Source organism: Schistocerca nitens, chromosome 1 (genome assembly GCF_023898315.1).
Source record: "Schistocerca nitens isolate TAMUIC-IGC-003100 chromosome 1, iqSchNite1.1, whole genome shotgun sequence".
Lineage (NCBI taxonomy): Eukaryota > Metazoa > Arthropoda > Insecta > Orthoptera > Acrididae > Schistocerca > Schistocerca nitens.
This window is the reverse complement of record NC_064614.1, coordinates 947,631,681-947,656,700: the sequence shown is the minus strand read 5'-3', so window position 1 is coordinate 947,656,700 and position 25,020 is coordinate 947,631,681. Positions and strand designations below refer to the sequence as shown.

The 25,020-nt window shown below is 40.0% G+C and overlaps 1 protein-coding gene across 1 annotated transcript in view; it reads left to right on the top strand.

The window, feature by feature from the left end:
* Positions 1-13,262, top strand: part of LOC126194377 (ankyrin-3-like) — a 58,998-nt gene extending 45,736 nt beyond the window's left edge. The window contains exon 2 of the mRNA XM_049932761.1: positions 8,967-13,262. Coding sequence (XP_049788718.1) covers positions 8,967-11,553 — 2,587 coding nt within the window. The 3' untranslated portion in view covers positions 11,554-13,262. The remainder of the gene's footprint in view (positions 1-8,966) is intronic.
* The last annotated feature ends 11,758 nt before the right edge of the window (positions 13,263-25,020 follow it).

The window sequence follows — 25,020 nt, the reverse complement described above, 5'->3', positions numbered from 1 at the left end:
TGCATGGATGTGTGTGATGTCATTAGGTTAGTTAGGTTTAAGTAGTTCTAAGTTCTAGGGGACTGATGACCACAGATGTTAAGTCCCATAGTGCTCAGAGCCATTTTTTTTGCAAGGAATGCAGCAACCGGTTCAAACGATGGGTGCTCACTTCTTTCATTGTCGCATCGAATAACCACTGAGCGCTTGTTGGCTCACACAGGGTGCATCACGTTAGATGCGCAGAAAAAGTAACTCGACTGTCGTCGTTAGTGGTGTGCATTATATGATTGTGATTCTAAGTGTATGGCATTATGTCACTACTTCATACATGTATAACTTTTCAGAAACAAAATATATGCAAAAGTTTCGGGATTCTTGGCTTCAAGACCCACGTTTAAAAGATTGGTTTCAAGTTGAAAGTACAACGGGCCACGTAGCGAAGTGCAAATTTTGTGGTATAGTTTTACGGAATCACTATGGACATTTGAAGTCTCATGGGACGTCAGAGAAGCATCTACAAAATAAAAAGGTGGGCAACATCTTTGGCCACTCTTTGACTAAGTAAATTGTTGCAGGTTGGACTATGCAGCCTAAAATTGCATGATCCCATTGGGAACGAAAAAAAAAAGCAAGACTTGCATTATTCACAGCCATGCGTACTAGTATACGTGTAGTCGACCATTTGGGAGAGGTAATTAATCACTGTCATGAAAAAGATATCGAAAAATTTCAGCTGCACCGAACTACAGTTACAAAAAAACCTGTTAGCACCGCATTTCACAGACGTTCTAAAACAAGATTGGAAAGATCAACCACTTAGCTTATTCATTGATGAATCTACTGATATTGCTGTACATAAATACTTGTGATTGATTATAGTTTATTACAGTAAATTAGTCCAAAAAATAGTATCTACGTACCTTGACCTTGTTGAAATGCATGAATGTAATGCTGAAGCTATTGTCTCTGCTATAAAGAAGACACTTCAACGATTCGATCTGCTACTTGAAAATTTAATGGGCATTGGTACAGAAAATGCCTCTGTAATGGTTGGAGTAAATAAATGAGTATTTACGAAATTGAAAGAAGAGGTACCACACCTCATTTTAGTACGTTGCTTGTGCCATTCCTTGCAACCGGCTGTTTCAGCTGCTGCAAAAGAATTTTTACCGAGAAATTTGGAGTTTTTAATTAAAGAGACATATGATTGGTTTAGTCGCTCCTCTTCCAGACAATCTCTTTATAAGGAGCTATACAAAACCATCAACGATGGACAGGAACTGTTAAAAATAGTTCAAGCGTGCCACATAAGGTGGTATCAATAGTGTCCGCTGTACCAAGAATATACACGCAATGGTCAGAGCTAAAAACACATTTTCCCGTAGCTACAGTGCGCGAAAGGTATCACACGGCATAGTTATTACATGCTGTGTAGGCGAACTAGATTAATTACGCATATATTTAATTTTTATATCCAATATTAATTGAAATAAACACAGTCAATAAAATTTTCTAAACGAAAGATACAGGTCACACCAAACCTGATAGATATGCTTGTCAGCAAAGTTAAGTTACATGCAAATAAAGTTAATATTTTTACTCAAAATATTCGTGATTTCTCCGATCGAAAGTGTTATCTGGGATTCCGCTTTGAAAAGCAGTTGCTTGAAATGTCAGAAAAAGGATTACCACGGGAAGACGAAGAAATGTTACGTAATTGGTGCATAACGTTTATAGTAAGTCTGATTGAAGAAATAAAAAACAGGTTACCAGAAAATTTGATGTTGATGAAAAAAAATTCCAAGATATGTGTTGGACAAGCACTTAATCGTAACAAAGAAAATCTAATTGATATAATGGATCACTTCAATAAAAGTGTAGAATTTATAGCAAGAGTGGATGATCAACTGCGACAAATTCATTTGTAGAAGTGGAACGAGACCAAAGATACAAAAACAAAAAAAAAAGATTGGAATGAAGTATTGCATTTCAAAGATGCTCAAGGGGAATCCGAATTTGAGGAATTAGCGACTTTTGCGAATACTATCCTAATGCTGCGACATTCCAATGCTGATGTTGAGAGACTATTTAGGAATATGAATGTAATAAAAAACAAACAGAGGAACAGAATGAAGTTATATCTTTTAACTGCTATATGAAGAATACGCTGTGGTTTGAGGTTGGAAGGAAAATGCTGCAACGAATATGAAATTCCAATAAACGTTGTAAAACAAATCGGTACCAACGAGTCGTATCAATCTGAAACCGACGACGATGATGATGATGATGATGATGCAGACAAAAATGATTTATCTGAAGAAGACGAATTCATTTAAATAATTAACTGTTGTTCAAAAACTGTTTGTATGTTTCTGACCTTGACTTGCTGATTTATTTAATGTACGTTCATTTAATGATTGTGAATATTTTATTACTTAATAATAAAGCAAACTAATTACTAATATACTTGTTGTTTCCTTTCATAATAATTAAAACAATTTTTAGTGGAAATTTTAGCGATTATGAGCGTAGGGGCATTTTTGTTAGTGGTTTTCTGGTGGGTTTTGCACTTGAAACGAGTGGAGAGCTCACTTCAACTGTTGGCAACATTGATCCCATTCGTGCAACAATACTTCGGAAGAGATCTGACAAGCTTAGCCTAGGCAGCCTCTTTATTGGGTTCTTCGCATCTTCTGAGTGTTCTGCCAATAAAATACAGTACTTTTTGGTGCTCCTTCCACACAGCACGTTCAAAGTGATCGTTCCAATTTAAGTTGTTCCTAATTGTTATCCCTTGTACTTAGTTGAATCGACAACCTTTAAATGTATGTGACTTAGCTGTAACCAAAATTTAACAGAATCCTTCTAATACTCATCTGGACGACCTCACACTTTTTATTGTTCCGTTCACACCATACAGGTATATTGTCTACATAATTGTGCTCTTCTCATTGACTTCACTACACGATAAACGACAGCATCAACTGCAGACAGTCTGAGACGTCTGCTTAGATTGCATCTTTAACACACAGAACTAAGTATACACGATTCACACATCCGTAACACGCAGAACTAAGTTTACACGATTCACAGACAGAAGGCGCACGCACAACCACCCTTCCCCAGGTTAAATGACGCCCCTTGCGACAGGTAGGGCATCAGACCACAAACTTGAAATACAAATAAACTTGCTAAATCATTAAAACAGGTAACTCTGTATGCCGGTATAAGTATCATAGAGAGAGAGAGAGAGAGAGAGAGAATAATTCCATTCATTTCTCCTGGTTTCATGAGCTTTTAATCCTCCAGCATGAAATAAACAGAAAAGTAAGATAACATTAATTTGTGAAGTGCTGACTCAACAATTAGCTTTACAATATGCTAGTATTAAGTTACTGCGTATAACATAGTACTTTTTTTATCTATTATTATTTTTTAGCTGTTGACTGCATTAATCCAAGAAAAGTCTGCAATGGAATATCATACCATCTTTATCCAGAATTTCTCGTGTTTTGCCAATTTCGGAGGTTAAGGAAGCCTGAGAATGAAATTAAAGAGTGCAGAAGACAGATGAATCCACAACCGATGCCTGCTTAATAAATCAGATAGCGTTTTCCGACAGATTAATGACAATAACCCTAATGGGGAGCGAAGGTCGATGAAGAAATGGCATTTTCGATTTTTGTCCTTTATGGCGGGCCATTTCCATAAGCGTTCCATAAATTATAAAGGTTGCATTAGTGGAATGGAAGGAGAAGGCGATTCTCAGATTTCCGTAAGTTTGAGATGTTTTACCATCTGAGATAGCTCACGTACATTGTCGTTGGAGACTTATGAGGTTTCATTAAGTTGAAAATAGTTATAGTGTACGGTTTGGACATGTGCAGAAAGGCACGAAACTAAGTTTACAATAACCGAAAAAGGATATGAACCAAAAGACTGTTGGTAAGCTGCTGACAGGTCGCGAACTTCTCACAGACAAAAATTTAGACTTGGTTCAGTCTTACTATGATTTGGCCACACTGAGAGGAGCGATACTGGGCATCTCATACTGTTAGCGAACAATAATGCACGGCACACGCGTTGTCTCAAGGGTGTTAGTCATAGTGTGAATTTCGCAAGTCGCATATCAACAAGGAAAATTACAGTCGTAAACGTTACCTGAAGGTCAGATCCGAGTGATCAAGCTTTTGATGAAAACGTCTTAACGCGTCGTTTGAATGGCGGCTTGTTTGCTACATAATCTGTGAATGGGTAGCAAAAAATATTTTTGTTGGAATAAGTATCTTGCATCTTGGAGTTATGTATTCAGTGACACACCACGGTCAGGTGATTAGAGATAAGTAAGAATTACACATGGACACTGGTGAGAAAATGATCGCTGCACTTATCATTACTGACAAGATACGTCTTGCGAAAGCGAAGATAAAGCAGTTGCAAATGTTTTTGACATCAGCTCTATTTGGCATAGTAATCACTCTCATTAGTGACCTGTGAGAAGTTTGTGACGGACTGGGACACGAACCTGGATTTGCCGCTTATCGCGAGCAGTTGCCTGGGTCATTCGGCTCTCCCTGAACTCTTCCAGCATCGGTTCAAACCTCCATGTGCTGAGTTCAGTCCCGGTCCGGCACAAATTTTCATGTGTCACCAATAGGTATGATTTCCATGCCTAATACAGTTGATGTCAAAAATATTCGCAGTTAGGACAAAATTTCATATTGCTATGGCTCCAGGTCATCACCATTGTCTGTTTCTTCAGACAAGCAAGTGTGTCTGAAGGAACAGACATTGCAATAATAAAGAGATTTCCTCTTCAGATGATAAAATAAACTACGCAAAATTATGAAGCGAGTAGCTGGAAGAAAAAAAAAGGACGAGCAAAAGTCTCAAAATGAAGAGCTCTTAGTGCTGGACTGTTACGATACTGTAGGGGCTATATGAACTTACGTAGGCCTATTTCCCAGTATCCTATAACTTTGATTTTTAATGCATTAGGTACAGTTTACCTTTTAGTTACTGAAATTTTTGTGCTGTTTAATCAAATGATTCCTTAAATATTAAAAAATGGTAAAAACTGTTTGCTAGTAGTTCCTATTCTCTCTTTTGTCATTAAGAGCACAAATAAGAATGCAATATTCCACTCACTTTATCAGTTGTTGAGTTTTTACTATCTTGAGTGACTTTCTACATCATAAGAGGTGTGACAATAAAGTAAAGAGACTGATGTGAAAAAGCAGTGTTGAGTACCGGTACCGCTTTAGCCAAATTTAGTGTTGTCTCTTTCAAAGTAGTTCCCTTATGATTGCACACACTTTTTCCAGCGCTTATGCCATTGATGGTAACATTTCTGGAACTCAGCTTCTGTAATATCCTCCAAGACCCTCGTCACAGCTTTTTGAACATCTCATGTTGTCTGAAAATGTTGTTCATTGACCACCGTTTTGACTCTTGGAAATAGAAAAAAGTCGCACGGAGCGATATCTGGTGAATAAGGTGGCTGTGGTAGTAATGAAATTTGTTTTGAGGTTAAATATTGTTGCACTGACAGAGCAGTATGGGATGGCTTATTATCATGATGTAGAATCCAATTATCAGCAATGTTGGCACGGACACGAAGAACTCTTTTACGAAGTCTTTCTAAAATTTATTTGTAATAATATTGGTCAACTGTTTGTCCAGGAGGCACCCACTCCTTATGCACAATTCCCTTGGAATCAAAGAAGCACACAAGCATGTTTGTGATCCTCATCTTCCAGATTCGTTCTGCCTTCACTGAACATTTTATGCCAATGAAAAACTTGAGCTCTTGACATAACCTCCTCTCCAACAGCCTTCTGAAGCTTACCGTAAGTTGTCATCGCATTTTCACCCAATTTATGCAAAAAGAAATGGCATACCGTTGCGCAATATTATGTGATTCCATTTCTGTGACGAGAGACACAAACACATGTTAACTTCCTGCAGCACAACTCACGACTGAGCAGTTGCATTGATGTGCCGCTTGGACTGGAAGCAGCTTATAGGCCAAGGTCAAAGATATTGTGCCTATGCAAGCCTGCAGGGTTGCCACATCTTGCAAAGAAAATCAGTCTCATTACTTTATTGTCGCACCTCGTATATTATAAATTTCCCTGCAAAGGATATTGGTGTCGTCTGTTGCAAAACAAAAATCAGTAATTCTAGTAAGAGGCTTATTACATGAGGACGTTTTGAGCGTTTTTTTCTCAATACTTCCAATATTTTGTGCAGACTATTTGTTCCTGGTTTTAGTAGACGGTAAGAGAACTTGTTTAAGGGGATACGGAATCGGATTTTGGGTTAAAAAATCGAATTTTTTTTTATTGGCGTATTATATTCTGCCATGTTTCCTCTTTAAAATGACGTATCATACATAGCTCTACTACAATTATAACTATTTTATTTTTATATATTTGTGAGATCGGGTATTGCGCTTTAGTTATACACGTCTCTCGTGGCTGACCATGAACTTTTTGGCAGTACCTTTAAAGTGACATGAATTCAAATATCCCGGTTTCCAGCGACTATTTATACACTAGTTGCCCGAAAATGTTTCTCTCTGGTTTCCTCAAGTTACTCTTTGACTTTGTGGCGGGACTGTTTTGTAAACAGTGTGATATAAGAAAGTAGTAGTTGTTGAGTTATTTCGTATTTAGTGCTTCATTTTTCGCAGTGAAAATGCCTAGAGCTAAAGCAAAAGTATTTAAAAAGCGTGTGAACTGGCAAAAGAAAAGAAATAATGATTCATTAGCAAAGCAAAGCAGTTCATCATCATCACTGTTGGAAAATGTGAATCCACTTATTACTGATTTGCCGAACGAACTTACACCAAATGAAAACAGTGCTTCTCATAAAAAACTAAGAGATTTGGAAGAGAAATATAATTTACTTGATAGAGGGAATGAAGTTTTTGAACTCATTGATACGAATATATTGTGTGAAGCTCTTGAAAACAGTTTGTGCTGCAAAAAATGTCATGGAAACGTTTCTCTGAAAGTAGAATCCCATGTTGGCCTGGCTGCCCAGTTTAATTTAATATGCAGTGTTTGTAAATACAGCTGTAAGTTTCCAAGTTCGGTTTCAGTAACTGTAAATAATGGATACAAGAAAACTGAACTTTATAGTGTAAATATTAGGTTAGTTTATGGATTGCGAGCAATTGGTAAGGGCAAAGCAGCTGGTGATATGCTATGTGGTGTTCTAAATCTTCCAAGTGCACCTTCAAAGTTTGAAGCTTACAATTATGTACTAGGATCTGCAGTTGAAGATGTAGCACAGAAGTCAATGCAGGTTGCTGTGGAAGAAGCAGTGGAAGAAAATGACGGCAGTCGTGACCTCACAGTGGCGTTTGATGGCACGTGGCAGAAAAGGGGCCACACCTCCAACAATGGTGTTGTAACAGCAACTAGTGTTGATACTGGCAAGGTTATTGATGTTGCAATAATGTCTAAATACTGTAGGTGCACAGGCAGGCTGAAAAATGAACACAGTGATGACTGTATTGCTAATTATTATGGTAGTAGTGGTGGCATGGAGGTTGCTGGGGTGAAGAAAATTTTTCATCGCTCTTCACAGTGGTATAATGTTCGCTATGTCAAATATCTGGGAGATGGTGACTCTAAAGCATTCAAAGAAGTTTTGGAAAGCAAACCATATGGGAACAGTGTAAATATAAGCAAACTTGAATGTATAGGACATGTGCAGAAGAGAATGGGTGCCAGGCTGAGAAGGTTAAAATCAGTTATGAAAGGGAAAAAACTAGATGATGGGAAAACCTTGGATGGCAGAGGAAGATTGACTGATTCCATAATAGACCACATTCAGAACTGCTATGGCCTTGCAATCAGGCAAAATACAGGCAATCTTGAAGAAATGAGGAGAGCTATATGGGCTTTATATTTCCACACCGCATCCACGGATGAGCATCCACAACATGGTTTGTGCCCCAAAGGTGAAAACAGCTGGTGTAAATACAATAGGGGACTAACAACAGGAGAGAAATACATTCACCACCACAGTCTACCATCAGCCATCATGGCAGAAATAAAGCCCATTTTCAGAGATCTGGCTGACAGAAGTCTTCTGATGAAATGTCTTCACGGAAAAACGCAGAACCCCAACGACTGCTTGAATAGTGTGATATGGCATCGTCTCCCAAAAACAGTGTTTGTCGGAATTAATACACTACATTTTGGTATGTATGATGCTGTGGCAACCTTCAATCTTGGAAATATAACTAAATGCCAGGTCCTTCAAAAGTTGGGTATGTGTGTTGGTTCCCGTACGGTACGTGCTATGTTCTTTTTAGATCAGCACAGACTAAGGCATGCTGATAATATAATCAAGACATTAGTGAAAAAAGCAAGACAGGTGCAGAGGGGTGCCAAAAGAAGACTTGAAGATGATTATGAAGACTGTGAAGGGGGTATTAGCTACGGATCAGGAATGTTTTAATCTTCTTTCTCCGTTTCCCGTAAGTTTACTTTTTACTTCATCTAGGAACATTATCTCAGGTACTGGTCAACCTAGAAGTCTGAAATTTTTATGACGTAGTGACATAGGTCCCTATTACATACTGAAACAACGATTTTTTAATTACTTGATTTACAAAAGACTTAGGGGTGATAGTCTAGTAAAAAGCGATGGAAAAAATTTACTTAAAAATAAATGTACAATATCTCTGTAAGAAAATACTTTGACAATAAACTGTTGTTTCAGTATTGTTGTAACATATGAATGCACATACAGTAAAATTTTTACCTCTCTGTCTCCAGTAGTTTGTGAGAAAATGTTCCCTATAGTAGGCATATATTAACATTGCGGGGATAGGTGATTCCGTATCCCCTTAATGTACACCTCTCTGCACTACCCAATATTTCCTATTGCCTCTTTTTACTATAAATAGTAGCTGCATGATAGGTAAATTTATGGTCTGAAATGTGAGTAACAGTTTTGTGTTGCAGGAACCTTTGTGCTAATATGACTCTCACACTGCTGCACAGCTTCGACAAAGATGAAATTCTTGGCTGGTCACCTGTCCGTTTCGCAGAGGAAACGGAGCATTGGGAGTCTGTGGAAATGATTCTTATTGAAGGAGCCTCTATGAGTGACTTAGCTGTGACAAAGAGGAAGCTACAGGACTCGGAACGTGCGGCACTGATCTTTGGCGAGCTCTGCAGGCGTAGGCTGGTGAGACTGCTCACCTTCGCCCTTCAACAGAGCCCTGGTCTGGTGCAAGCTGAGCTGCCGCTCAACCGTTCCCCACTACACGAAGCGGCCCACTCTGGCTGCCCAGCAACTGTCCGCTGTCTCATCGCAGCAGGCGCTGTGGTCAGTGCTGCCGATGACCACGGTATGACTCCACTACACGAAGCAGCAGCCCACTCCAACGACTTCACCGTGCGCATACTTCTAGATGCTGGCGCTGTTCCTGACACCACAGACAATGGAGGGAGAACGGCCCTGCACTATGCATCCAGAAGTGGTTCCGCTGCCTGCATCCAGCTTCTGCTGGCAAAGGGTGCGACTGTGGACCATGTAAGTGCTGATGGCTGTACTGCTCTCCACGAGGCCGCCACCAGCCCCAGTGCCCACGCTGTCCGCTTGCTGCTGGACGCTGGTGCTGACAAACATGCAAAGTCTGCTTCTGGCTGGACAGCTCTACACTGGGCCACCAGCAGGGGTCGACTGTACGCTGTTATGATCTTACTGGAAGCTGGCATTAGTGTGGACGTGAAGACAGTGGATGAGGAAACGCCTCTTCACCTTGCAGCAACTCTCACATCGTGCGATGTTTGGGAGGCTCTCGTCAGGGCTGGAGCAGATGAAGGAGCTGTGGACAAGAATGGTCGGACGCCAAAGGAACGAGTTGCAGATAAGTCAGTGCCTAATGTTGTAGGGTGTGACATTGGTGGAACAGGCACCAGCGATATATCACCAAACCAGTCTCATATTCCTCTGGGAGCGGCAAATGATGCTCCATTGATATCCAGTGATAATGTCTGTGATTCAGAGAATCTCTCTGCTGAAGATTCAGTTGTGCCACTAAGCAGTGCATCACCAAATTCTACAACACAACAAGCAGTAACAACAACTGCTGAAGAAGATAAAGGAACAGGTGTAGAGGGTGCACCATCAGTTTCCGGTCAAACAGCAGACAATAAGGGTAGTTTATTGTATGAGACATCAAGCAATAGTATCTGTGTGTCTGAGGAACTAACTGCTGAAAATTTTACAGTGCCTTTAAGCAGTGTGACACTAAATTCTACAACACAACAAACCGTAACAGACTTCCAAGAAGATGAAGGAGCAAGTGTAGAGTGTATGTCAGCAGTTTCTAGTCAAAGAACAGACAGCATGCATAGTTCATCGTGTGAGGAATGCAGTGAATTGAGTGATGAAACAGGGAGTGCTGATGAAACATGTAGTGGTGAGCTACTGGAGAGTGCTGAAGAAACAGACAGTGGTGATGAAACAGCGAGTGATGAAGAAACGGGCAGTGATGATGATATAGACAGTGATGCAGATGAAGAAGATGGTTCTTCCTACATCAGCTCAGCAAATGAAGAAATAGATAAAGTCTCAGAAAGAGGGTCAGTTAAGGAACTTTTCTCCCCTATTCTGACAACTAATACAATAATGTATTATGAGGGACCTCCATTGTTCCATACTTTGGGAACTGTTGGCACTTCCTCAAAATACAACCAACAAGCAGCAAAATTTCAAGGAAAATTTAGAGGAAGAGGACGCGGAGCTCCTAGAGGTACTCGTGGGAGTGCAGCAGCATATACCACCAGATCAGTGGCATCAACATCAAGACAAGAAAATGTCAGTGAATCTCCACATTCAAAAGGAAGTAGACAGCGTGGTAGGAGCAATGAGAAAGGAATCAGAAGAGGAAATTTTAATGGTTCTGTATATCAACATGCAAGAAGGCAAGGTGATGGAAATTGTGGCCAACCAAATACAGTTCTGTTTGGAGGTGGATTAATCCAGCCACATACTAAACAACAACCTAGTGTGAGAGATGACTATAAGAACAGAGAGCCTCATACGGCAGAAGACAAGAAAAACAAAAAGATAAAACACCCAAAATCTGTATCAAAACAGCAAGGAGATTGTAACGCGGAACACAAGAAGCAAAAACTACCTGATTCCCAGCATGGTGTAGGTCATCACAAAAAAAGACATGGTGAAAGTCACCATGGCAATCAGCGTGTTGAAGGTTACAGTAATCAAAACAGTGAAGGTCATCATGGTAATCAACATGGTGGAAGTCATTATGGCAATCGACATGGCAAAGGGCATCATAGTAATAAATATAGTGAAAGTCATAGCAGTAATCAATATGGGGAAACTCATAATGGTAATCGACATGGTGATGGCCAAAGGGGTAATCAACATGGTGAAGCTCATTACGGTAATCAGTCTGGTGGTCACCATGGTAATGGTCATTATGCTAATCGACAAGGGGAAAGTCGGGCTGGTAAGTGGAATGGTGCAGGCCGTGGTGGTAAGAGCCATGGGAGAAGTCGAGGAGGTAAGAGTTGATAAGTTACTGAGTAGATGGGTTGCTGCTAAGTATATCATAAACATAAGCTGAGAATAAAAAGAGGAATACACTACTGAATCTACAGCAAACTAGTGTACAGTTGCTGCAACTGTCAATACAGTAGGCAGCTGTGGTATAATGGACTTTGATTTTAATATCTGTACACAATAAAACATTTACATGTACATTGGAAGAAAGAATATAGACAATGTCTAGTAGGAAACATCAGAGTGATGAACAATGATAAGCTGCAGTTTTTATTGTTGCAGAATTTGTGCTTCATGCACAAATGTGTTAGAGGGGAGGACTGATGCTGCAGATCTCAGAGTTGAATACTCCACTGGGAACACTCCTCTGGGTGTAAAGAACAATGTAAGAATGTCACCAGATCCAACTGTGAATGTGTGTGTTAGTGATGATATAACTACATTAAGACGGATAAATGGAACATCCAATTTATTTTAATGTGTGGAAACTGCTGTTTCCTGTCGAGGTCATTCCTGTACATGAGGCATGTCAGGTGGTACAATACTATGGATTCCATGTTAAAAACTTAACAGGTTCTGTAAGCTGTCTCACAGCTGTGAAGAGGGCAAAGTTATATGAGCACTATTGGGTTCAAGCAAGCTTTGAGATTTATGGTTGCTGTAATTTTTGCTTTTCAAACAAGTATTTTTTCTAAATAAAACTAAAAAAGAAACTTTTTATAAAAAAAGCTTCTAAAACACTTTTGTGCATTCACAGTGTGTATGTATGTAAGTGAGATTATACAATGACTGCCTGCTGTGACATATGTGCTGAATATTTGCTCAGACTGTAGCCATTTTCACATGAAACATTTGTGTTTCAGAAAGGGGACATGACTGAAATCTTGGCATAACAGAAGTGACCCATCTTAGACAAATGTACATTTACTGGTGCCTGACTAGTACCACATACATGAGTATGTAGGAAACATGCTACTATAGGACAAATCATAAATGAGAGTAAGTTTTTACCTCTGGATATTACTGAAGGATAGTTTTATGTAATGTGCTAGCAAGGAGCAGTTCATGTTTTGTACTGCTGTAATTTAGGATGATGTTATTCTGATATTAAGTAAACATGATTGTGGAATCTAAAGATCACAGTGGAACTCTATATCTTTCTTTTTTGTTCATGGGAGGCTTTTGAAACTTTTACCAGCAATAACACAGTTTTTGGGATCTGGAATTCCATATGCACTCTCAAGACTGGATTTAATTGGTGTACTGAATGATTAGTTATGCGTTGTTGAAATATTTGTGTAAATATGATAAGTAGAATGTCCTGAGGGGAGTAAAGGTAACAACTCACCCTGTAGTTGAGGCATTGAGCAGTTGATAGGCACATAAACAAGAGTGAAAATGTGACTACATTCTACATTGTACTGGCTCTGCAGCTCTGAAGAGGAACATTATCCGAACACCTAGCAACAATTTCAGCATTTGTATGTCTCTCATCCATGCCTTGTCTACACATTGATTTTTGTATCTTTAAACCTTCCATGATATATTAGTATGTTTAGTGTGTTTAATGTGCTATTTTTCCAGTAAATAGCTTACTGCATTTTTTTATGTGTCCGTGACCATTTATTTTGCTATGTTTATTCTATGGTATTTAATTTTCATTTGTTTACTCAATTTTGTGTGATGTGTAATAGTTTTTTAATTCTCATTTTGTTGGCTTAATTTCTTGTGTCTGAGAGTTCTGTACAATTAATTTAGGTAATTTATAAATTACATAAATCTTTGTTTTCTTCTTTTTCCTGGCCTTATCCCACATCTTCAGGGGTTTCAGCATGTTAATGTGGATTTGGCAATGGCAGTGGTAGAGGGTGGCTGGATGCGCTGTCACTATCCATTTTTCTTCATATGGGATTTGTGTACCCCTCCTGTCTGCGTCTAGTGTTAAGTTTTGAAAGTGTGCAAATATTTTACCAAATGTTTGCGAATAGTGTAACTGAGGTGGCACTAGGGCACCTGCCCAGCATTCACGTAGACGGATGTGAAAACTGTGTAAAGACTGTCCTGCAAACCAGCCCTTATGGTTAATCTGCCATGCAGAATTGATGCAGGACAGGTGTGCCTCCCCTAATTCAGGAAGCAGCATGCTAATATGCATGGCAATCTGGGTAGATCTGTAAAAGAGATAACTACTTTTTGCAAATTTTTTAGATAGAGAGCAGCATGCATTGTTCTGAATAAACATATAGAAACTGTTCTGTACATAGGTTACAAGATGGCTCATAATGAAGCAGTATGGTCCTGACATTAGTGAGAAGATTGTGTCACTCTTTGAATGCAAGGGCAAATAAAATGCAAACCAGAATTTGTGTTTTATGCACCTTTTTGTAAATGGAGAAAGGCATGATCTCTGCTCATTGTTGCTTTCATTTCCAGTGATTGTTCTGTACAGCTAAAAGTTTCCGTACTATTACTTTAATCTGAATCAAATGTCATTGCAAGAGGTACCATCATCTGTTGTGTAACACATTATAATGAAGTGGTAATAATAGAGGGAAACATTCCACGTAGGAAAAATATATCTAAAAACAAAGATGATGTGACTTACCAAATGAAAGTGCTGGCAGGTCGAAAGACACACAAACAAACACAAACATACACACAAAATTCAAGCTTTCGCAACAAACTGTTGCCTCATCAGGAAAGAGGGAAGGAGAGGGAAAGACGAAAGGATGTGGGTTTTAAGGGAGAGGGTAAGGAGTCATTCCAATCCCGGGAGCGGAAAGACTTACCTTAGGGGGAAAAAAGGACGGGTATACACTCGCGCGCACACACACACACACACACACACACATATCCATCCACACATATACAGACACAAGCAGACATATTTAAAGACAAAGAGTTTGGGCAGAGATGTCAGTCGAGGCAGAAGTGCAGAGGCAAAGATGTTGTTGAATGACAGGTGAGGTATGAGTGGCGGTAACTTGAAATTAGCGGAGATTGAGGCCTGGTGGATAACGGGAAGAGAGGATATATTGAAGAGCAAGTTCCCATCTCCGGAGTTCGGATAGGTTGGTGTTAGTGGGAAGTATCCAGATAACCCGGACGGTGTAACACTGTGCCAAGATGTGCTGGCCGTGCACCAAGGCATGTTTAGCCACAGGGTGATCCTCATTACCAACAAACACTGTCTGCCTGTGTCCATTCATGCGAATGGACAGTTTGTTGCTGGTCATTCCCACATAGAATGCGTCACAGTGTAGGCAGGTCAGTTGGTAGATCACGTGGGTGCTTTCACACGTGGCTCTGCCTTTGATCGTGTACACCTTCCGGGTTACAGGACTGGAGTAGGTGGTGGTGGGAGGGTGCATGGGACAGGTTTTACACCGGGGGCGGTTACAAGGATAGGAGCCAGAGGGTAGGGAAGGTGGTTTGGGGATTTCATAGGGATGAACTAAGAGGTTACGAAGGTTAGGTGGACGGCGGAAAGACACTCTTGGTGGAGTGGGGAGGATTTCATGAAGGATGGATCTCATTTCAGGGCAGGATTTGAGGAAGTCGTATCCCTACTGGAGAGCCACATTCAGAATCTGATCCAGTCCCGGAAAGTATCCTGTCACAAGTGGGGCACTTTTGTGGTTCTTCTGTGGGAGGTTCTGGGTTTGAGAGGATGAGGAAGTGGCTCTGGTTATTTGCTTCTGTACCAGGTCGGGAGGGTAGTTGCGGGATGCGAAAGCTGTTGTCAGGTTGTTGGTGTAATGCTTCAGGGATTCCGGATTGGAGCAGATTCGTTTGCCACGAATACCTAGGCTGTAGGGAAGGGACCGTTTGATGTGGAATGGGTGGCAGCTGTCGTAATGGAGGTACTGTTGCTTGTTGGTGGGTTTGATGTGGACGGACGTGTGAAGCTGGCCATTGGACAGGTGGAGGTCAACATCAAGGAAAGTGGCATGGGATTTGGAGTAGGACCAGGTGAATCTGATTGAACCAAAGGAGTTGAGGTTGGAGAGGAAATTCTGGAGTTCTTCTTCACTGTGAGTCCAGATCATGATGATCTCATCAATAAATCTGTACCAAACTTTGGGTTGGCAGGCCTGGGTAACCAAGAAGGCTTCCTCTAAGTGACCCATGAATAGGTTGGCGTACGAAGGGGCCATCCTGGTACCCATGGCTGTTCCCTTTAATTGTTGGTCCATTTGCATGAATGGACACAGGCAGACAGTGTTTGTTGGTAATGAGGATCACCCTGTGGCTAAACATGCCTTGGTGCACGGCCAGCACATCTTGGCACAGTGTTACACCATCCGGGTTATCTGGATACTTCCCACTAACACCAACCTATCCGAACTCCGGAGATGGGAACTTGCTCTTCAATATATCCTCTCTTCCCGTTATCCACCAGGCCTCAATCTCCGCTAATTTCAAGTTGCCGCCACTCATACCTCACCTGTCATTCAACAACATCTTTGCCTCTGCACTTCTGCCTCGACTGACATCTCTGCCCAACCTCTTTGTCTTTAAATATGTCTGCTTGTGTCTGTATATGTGTGGATGGATATGTGTGTGTGTGTGTGTGTGTGTGTGTGTGTGCGCGCGAGTGTATACCCGTCCTTTTTTCCCCCTAAGGTAAGTCTTTCCGCTCCCGGGATTGGAATGACTCCTTACCCTCTCCCTTAAAACACACATCCTTTCGTCTTTCCCTCTCCTTCCCTCTTTCCTGATGAGGCAACAGTTTGTTGCGAAAGCTTGAATTTTGTGTGTATGTTTGTGTTTGTTTGTGTGTCTTTCGACCTGCCAGCACTTTCATTTGGTAAGTCACATCATCTTTGTTTTTAGATACATTATAATGAAGTATTCACAACAGAGGGTGTAAAACCACCCAACATTTTGAAAAGACTTGTGGCACCGTTCAGGGATAATACTCTGAAAAAGACTAGAGTGCACACATGGCACAAAAAGTTTTAGCAAGAAAGAGAAACTGTTGAGAATGCAGCTCACCAATATTGCCGGATGACCAGTATGACTGAAGAGAATATTTACATTGTTAGCTAGCTTATTGACAACGAATGACAAATAACAGTTCTTAAATTTGCTACTGAGGTTGGCACTAGCTCCAGTAATACTCGGGAAATCATTACTGATAACCTTGAATTTTGAAAATAGATGGAAAGTGGGTGCCTCATCTTCTCACCAAACAACTACCCGAACTCAGCAAAACATTCAGGAATTGTTCTGGATCACACAAGATCATCCTTCCTACAATCCACAGTTATTGCCCTGAGAACTTCATTTGCTTGCACCACTAAAGGAAGCAATCAGGGAACACAGATTTGACATCAGTGGCATTGTCAAAGTGATTCTGCACAACTGGCTGCTGTTACAGACACATTCATTTTACAAAAATGGGATCAAGGAACAGCTTATCCGCTGGGAAAAGTTTGTTTGCCATTCAAGAGACTATACAGAATTGTATGAATTTTATCTGAAGCTTAAACAACCTCATAAAAAAATGCCAGTATATATTTGATTCAAACTAATATTATGACAAGCCCTGAATAATGCATTCTATGGAATGTGTTAAGGCAGAGGTTGCGGTGATCTTTGGCAGTGGTGACACATGTGTTCTTAATGCATTGTCAGTCATCAGGTCACATCATTACTGGTATTGTTAAAATATGAATCCTTTTGGTAAGCTGAATGCGTCTAGTAAGGCACTACTTACATGGAGAACTGCCAAAGCAATATCCATTATACTTATGTGATTCTCTATGTTTTACTTTGGCATCTTTTACTCATTCCATGTCTCCTGTTTAAATGTAAGTAAATAAAAAAATAAAAATGATGAACTCCTGGTATTAATACAGGAAAATAAATGGGCAAATGCTTAGAGCTAGGTGCATACAAGCTAATCTAATACTGTTGTAGAACTAATGCATGGTTGGGGTGGGAGTGCTTTTATGTACAAAAATCTAAGTTGACTCCCAAGCCTTATGTATTATAGAATATTGAATTGAACAGGTCACTGAATGGTCTGGCACAACAGTGGATCTAAAACACACAAGCTGTTAATACTAATAGTTTACAAGTCATAATTTAACCCTAGCACAACTAAGCTCAGATCTGTCACATGGATGTCTAAGGGGTGGGGCGGGGTGGGGGCAAAATTGCCATCACATTAACATTTTTGTTTGTTTGTTTTGTTTTGATTATTTAATGAACTAAAAATTTCTTTACTAGGTTGCAGCACACTTTCCACAGTTATCAGGGACATTATAACATATACAAATACAATAAATAAAGTAATGAATATGAGAAATATTATTATATTTTTATCATGACACTAACACTTTCATATACATCAGACTTACATTAAGAAATCATAAAAGAACATACAATAGCAAACCACACAAAAACAACAGAAAATCAAAGTCAGAAATTATAACTGAGTTTTTACTTCCTACTCACTTTCACTTTCAATTTCACAACCATTGCATATGACTGTTTTTGCAGAATGAGTGGAACACACTAACTTGGAACACCTGCAACAAACTATAGACACTTTTGTCATCTTGTCTTTTTCATTTTTAGAGTTTTTACTCTTCAAACAGATGTAACATCTTTCTCTTGAATAAAATTCAACAGATTGAACAGTTGCAGTAATGCTGGGGTGTTTTCCCTAGAACACTTTCCATTACAGAGATGATAGGCTTTTGCAAACCCATGATATTCTTTGCTCTCTCTTACACAGCTGGCCTAAAGAGCTGTTGACCTAATTCTAACAGATGCAGCCTTCTTACATTATGATTCTTCTTATTCCAATTTGGGGTGAAAATTGTTCCAGCATTGAGGCAGGCAATATCTATCAAGGTGAAAAAGAGTGATAATGGCCACTTTCTCGCCCCTTGTTTTACTGAATGATGTCGCATCATATGATTAAGGCTGTCTATGCTTCCTTTGGTTTCATTGTAGTAGAGATTGATGTTTGTCTTTTTTTTCTCTCTCTCTCTGTTGTCTCGTCCACTTTGTTGTCATTGTATTGTGTTGAAAGAAGTGGGAGATCCTTAGTAGCCTTCAGTTTGGAGATGTAAGAAACCAAGGTAACTGGTGTGTTGCCTGCTTTTGGATCTGTGAAGAAGAACTTAGATAAAAATAGCTCTTGACCCTGCGTCATCTTTAACTGTTCTGGTATGTGTTTCCTGTTACTCTTAAATGTTCCCACCAAAGTAAACTTATCCTTGTAAGACTCCTTGGCTAGGTCTATGGATGTATAATAACGATCTGTCATTATATTTCTTCCACTTCCTGCCAGCAGATTCATTAGGCATCTAACAACCGCCTTTGCACTCCGTTCCTTGGCAGGTCATTCATCCTTCCCTGCAAAGACCTCCATTTTTAGAATGTACCAGGTGTGTTCATCTGATAACATCCTGATCAATATGCCCTACTTCCCAGGCTTGTCTTTCATAAAGACCTTAAAGGGACCTCTTCCTTCAAATAGGGAGAGCATTTGATTGATCATTAGATCTGCACTTGGTATGTAGTATTTTACAAACATTTTGTCAAAAACTTCACAATGAGGGCAAAACTTATCCAGCTTTCACTTTTTGGTTCTCGTTTCTTTATCATCAGATCTAATCAGGTACAGAAATTCTCCACATCGAATACGACTCATTGTAGTTATGTAAATATTCTTTCCCAGTACTTTCCCCTATAAGTCCTCAAGAGGCAGTCTAGTGTCCTTATTAGTGGCCATGAGTATCAAAATACTAATGAAGGTACACATTTCTTCTATGGTTGTAAGTTTTAAGTTCTTATTACAAGTTTCTTGGTTCTTATAGTCCATGATAATCTTCATTATTTTGTGAGTTATAAACTTTTTGAAAGGTTCTGACACACTAGAGATCAAGCCTTCATGTGTCAAACCTGCACAAAAATTAACTGTATTTTGTACTGACCTGTGTACTTGCCTTTGAGGTGAAGTAATATATTCCCTACCGCTTTTTGCTGCAACAGTGATGCTAGAAGCAGCTGCATGCTGTTCATCAGGGGATGAACTCTGTGAACTTGACTCATTTTCAATTGCTGTGTCACTATCATATGTCACAACTGTATGAACTTCTTCTGGATCACATTCATCACATTCACTTGCTTCATTTATTATAGCTGACACCTCTTCATCTGTGAGAAACCTCTGATACTGATGAGACATTTTATTAGAACTGTGAGTAATATACAACTGCTTGAACAACAAAGGAGATTTGAAACTTCCTGGCAGATTAAAACTGTGTGCCGGACAGAGACTCGAACTCGGGACCTTTGCCTTTCGCGAGCAAGTGCTCTACCATCTGAGCTACCCAAGCACGACTCACGCCACGTCCTCACAGCTTTACTTCCGCCAGTACCTCGTCTCCTACTTTCCGAACTTCACAGAAGCTCTCCTGCGAACCTTGCAGAACTAGCACTCCTGGAAGAAAGGATATGTGGAGACACGGCTTAGCCACAGCTTGAGGGATGTTTCCAGAATGAGATTTTCACTCTGCTAAGAGTGGGGGGGGGGGGGACCTGCCAGCACTTAAATGAAATATAATAGGCAGATTTAAATAATTCACAAAAATTATAAAACTATGACAGCACATACTCTAGATATTTTTCTGCAACTACCCAAATTCTTGCTTCTTCACTTCAACAAATTATATTACACAAATAAATTAAATACTGTGGACAATTTTTGCCCCCTCTTAGTGGTGCTACAGTTAAGTTAAGCTTCATCAAGTAGAGTGGAAACTAATAAGTTGTCCAGACTTTGCTGGAGACTCATTATTTGTCGATTTATAGTGCTATGTACTGTTTTTGATGTTTTCCCGCAATAAAGTTTATAATGAGATTTGTTTTTGGCCTCAACTACTTTCAGTGATTTAGATGCTAAATCAATAAGAAATTGTTTTTCTGGATCTTTTAAGAATAAAATATGCCTGTCAGTTAGGTTTAGATCACAGAAAGAAAATGCTTTATGAAAGTGATAACCTATATCTGTCAGAATTTTTACATAGATACAGGTAGAATAAATTGGGAAGAGGTTCATAAAGTGGACACTGCAGGTGAAAAATTTAACTTTTTCACAAACATACACCTACAATACTTTGCTGATCTTGGCTAAAAAAGTTAACTTAAACATAAATAAATAAATGAAATGAAGTGATCATGTGGTATTATTTGCTCCGAGGCCCCATCTGGGGAAGTTGAGCTGCTGAGTGCAAGTCTTATTTCAGGTGATGCAATACTGGATGACTTGCATGTCAGTGATGATGAGATGATGATGAGGAGAACACAAAACCTGGTCCACGAGTGGAGAAAATCTCCAATCCAGTCAAGAATCAAATCCAGGCCTGCTGCATGGTAGGCAAGCATGTTGTGGGCTGGCCGTGGGGATCCAATGGATGTCCAGTACATCCGAGGATCCAGTTGGTCCTCACCAGTGCCCAGCACAGTTACTGCACACACTGAAGTTGATTCCTCACTTGTGGTCAAGTGGGAGGTCACCCTGGAGTATAGCATGTGGCGAAAGACCTTCCACGGACCACACGTAAGACCTCCTCAGTTAGTCTGACAAACATGTTCCAGGTGCTGTCTGTAGCTGACACTGTTACTCAGCCAGATGCAGCCGCCTGTCCTGTTTCAGAGGAAACCTCTCAGCCTGCAAGATCTGGACGATGATAGAGGGTGGGGTTATTGATAGTTGATAGCTCCAACGTTAGGCACATTATGTGGCCCCTTAGGGACATGGCTGTAAGGAGGAAGAAAGCCAATGTGCACTCCATGCGCAAACCAGGTGGAGTCATTCCAGACATGGAACGGGTGCTTCTGGATGCCATGAAGAGCAGAGGGTGCAGCCAACTGCGGGTAGTGGCTCATGTTGGTACCAATGATGTGTGTCACTTTGGATCAGAAGAGATTCTCTCTGGTTTTGAGCAGCTAACAGAAGTGGTAATGACTGCCAGTCTTGCTTGCAAGATGAAAACAGAACTGACCATTTGCAGCATAGTCGACAGGAGCGATTGCGGACCTCTGGTACAGAGCCAAGTGGAGGGTGTGAATCAGAGGCTCAGACGGTTCTGTGACCATGTAGGCTGCATGTATTCCTCAATTTGCATCATAGGATGGTTGGGTTTCAGATTTCACTGAATAGGTTAGGAGTCCACTACATGGAGGAGGCAGATACACAGGTAGCAGGGACTGTGTGGTGTGGACTGGACGGTCTTATTGGTTAGAGGGTCTCGTGAAAACACAAAAAGGGCTTCAGTGAAAAGGGTGCAGGCCAAACACAGGAAGAACATAGATATAGGAACCATTGGTATAACAGTTGTAAACTGTATAGTAGCTGTGTTGGGAAAGTATCAGATATCCATGCACTAATAGAAAGCAGCAAATAACCTAATGGTATTCTGAGAGGATAGGCCAAACATAGTTGGCGGTGGCATGTTTGGTGCTGTTAAAAGTAGTTTATCTTGTCGCAAAATTAAAGTAGATAGTCCCTGTTAGTTAGTATGGGCAGAGGTCAGTTTTGGCAACTGGAGTAAAATAATAATTGGATCCATTTACTGACCTCCCAATTCAGATGATACAATTGCTGGAAGATTCAAGGAAAATTTGAGTTTGTTTTCAAACATGTACCCAACCCATACAATTATAGTTGGTGGTGACTTTAATTTACCCTCAATATATTGGTGAAAATACATGTTTAATTCCAAAGGTACTCATAAAATATCACCCAAAATTGCCCTAAATGCATTCTCTGAAAATTATTTCGAGCAGTTAGTTCATGAGCATATGCAAATAGTAAATGGTTGTGAAAATATGATTGACGTCTTAGCAACAAATAATACTGAGTTAATAACAAGTGTCAAAATGGATACAGGGATTAGTGAACACAGGGTTGTCATAGTAGGATTGAATATTGTAACCCCCAAACTCTCCAACAATAAATGAAAAGTAGACCTGTTCAAAAAAGCAAACAAAAGTTCGCTTGATGCCTTCCTGAGAGAGAATCTCTGCTCCTTCCAAATTAACAATGTAAGTGTAGACCAAAGGTGACTTGAATTCAGAGCAATAGTATCAGCAGCAATTGAGAGATTTACACCAAATAAATTAACAAATGATGGAGCTGCTTCTCCTTGGTACACAAAATGGGTCAGAACACTGTTGCAGAAACAGTGAAAAAACATGCCAAATTTAAACAGATGCAAAATCTCCAAGATTGGCGATCTTTTACAAAAGCTCAAAATTTAGTGTGGACTTCAATGCAAGATGCTTATGGTACTTTCCACAGTGAAACTTTGTCTCAAAACCTGGCAGAAAATCCAAAGAGATTCTGGTTGTATGTGAAGTATGCTAGCGGTAGGACACCGTCTCTGTGTGATAACGATGGATATGCTATCAACAACAGTGCTGCCAAAGCAGAGTTGCTAAACACAACCTTACGAAATTCCTTCATCGAAGAAGACAAAGTAAACATTCCAGAATTCGAATCAAGAACAGCTGCCTGCATGAGTAATGTAGAAGTAGATATCCTTGGAATAGTGAAGCATCTTAAATCATTTAAAGAAAGCAAGTCTTCTGGTCCAGACTGTATAACAATTAGGTTAGTTTCAGTGTACGCTGATGCAATAGCTCCATACTTAACAATCATATACAACTGTTTGCTCGGCAAAAGACCCGTACCCAACGACTGGAAAGTTACACAGGTCACACCAATATTCAAAAAAGGTAGTAGGAGTAATCCACTAAATTACAGGTCGATATCATTAAAGTCAATATGCAGCAGGATTTTGAAACTTATATTGTGTTCAAACATTATGAATTACCTTGAAGAAAATGGTCTATTGACAAACAGTCAACACAGATTTAAAAAATATTGTTCTTGTGAAGAACAACTTGCTCATTATCCCCACAAAGTGTTAGTGCTACTGACAAGGGATTTCAAATTGATTCCGTATATCTGGGTTTCCGGAAGGCTTTTGACACTGTACATGAGGGGCTTGTAGTGTAATTGTGTGCTTATGGAATATCGTCTCAGCTATGTGGCTGGATTCATGTTTTCCTGTCAGAGAGGTCACAGTTTGTAATAATTGACAGAAAGTCATCAAGTAAAACAGAAGTGATTTCTGGCGTTCCTCAAGGTCCTTGCTGTTTCCTATGTAAACAATGTGGGAGACAATCTGGGCAGCCGTCTGAGGTTGTTTGGAGATGATGCTGTCGATTATCAACTAGTAAGGTCATCAGAAGATCGAAACAAATTGAAAAATTTAGAAAAAAATATCTATATGGTATGAAAATTGACAATTGAATCTCAATAATGAAAATTGTGAAGTCGTCCACGTGAGTGCTAAGAGGAGCCCATTAAACTTTGGTTACACGATAAATCAGTCAAATTTAAAGGCTGTAAATTCAACTAAATACCTAGGAATCACAATCATGAACAACTGAAATTGGAAGGAACACATAGAAAATGTTGTGGGGAAGGCTAACCAAAGACTGCATTTTATTGGCGGGACACTTAGAAAATGTAACAGATCTGCTAAGGAGACTGCCTACACCACGCTTGTCCGTCCTCTTTTAGAATACTGCTTCGCGGTGTAGGATCCTTACCAGATAGGATTTATGGAGTACAACGAAAAAGTTCAAAGAAGGGCAGAATGTTTTGTATTGTTGTGAAATGGGGGAGAGTGTCACTGAAATTATACAGGATTAGGGGTGGACATCACTAAAACAAAGGCATTTTGACCGCGGAGGAATCTTCTCATGAGATTGCAATCACCAACTTTCTCCTCTGAATGCGAAAATATTTTGTTGACGCTGACCTACATAGGGAGAAATGATCACCATGATAAAATAAGGGAAATCAGAGCTTGCACAAAAAGATATAGGTCTTCTTGTATTTGAACACTGTACAAGATTGGAGTAATAGAGAAACAGTGAAGGTGGTTTGATGAACCCTCTGCCAGGCACTTAAATGTGATTTGCAGAGTCTCCAAGCAGATACAGATGTAGACATTACCACTCAGCTAAGCAGGAAGACAACGTAAGTAGAGATAAAGGATTACAGTGATTATGATTAAAGTATGTTGCACAGGAAGAAAGAGATCTACCCACATTTAAAAGGAAAATTCAGTCAAGAAAACTATTAAATTATGAGACAGAATTGCTAGGTAGTACTAAATTTCTTGAGGTGAAATATTTAGTACAGCTGATAGAAACATGTGGATGATGCTAACCTAGCTTTGGAAACTATTAGTTGCTTCCTTGGAGAGGAGAGAGGAATGAATTGAGGAGGGTTACAAAGAAAGGCCAGATCACTCAGAGCCATCGATGATAGGAATCCCTCAGTAGTCCACCATCATCCTCACTATGGGTGGGTTCTTCTAATTGCGGGCCCTGAGTGCCTTGCTCTCCCGTTGGAACCCTTCACAATTTAGCCCTAAT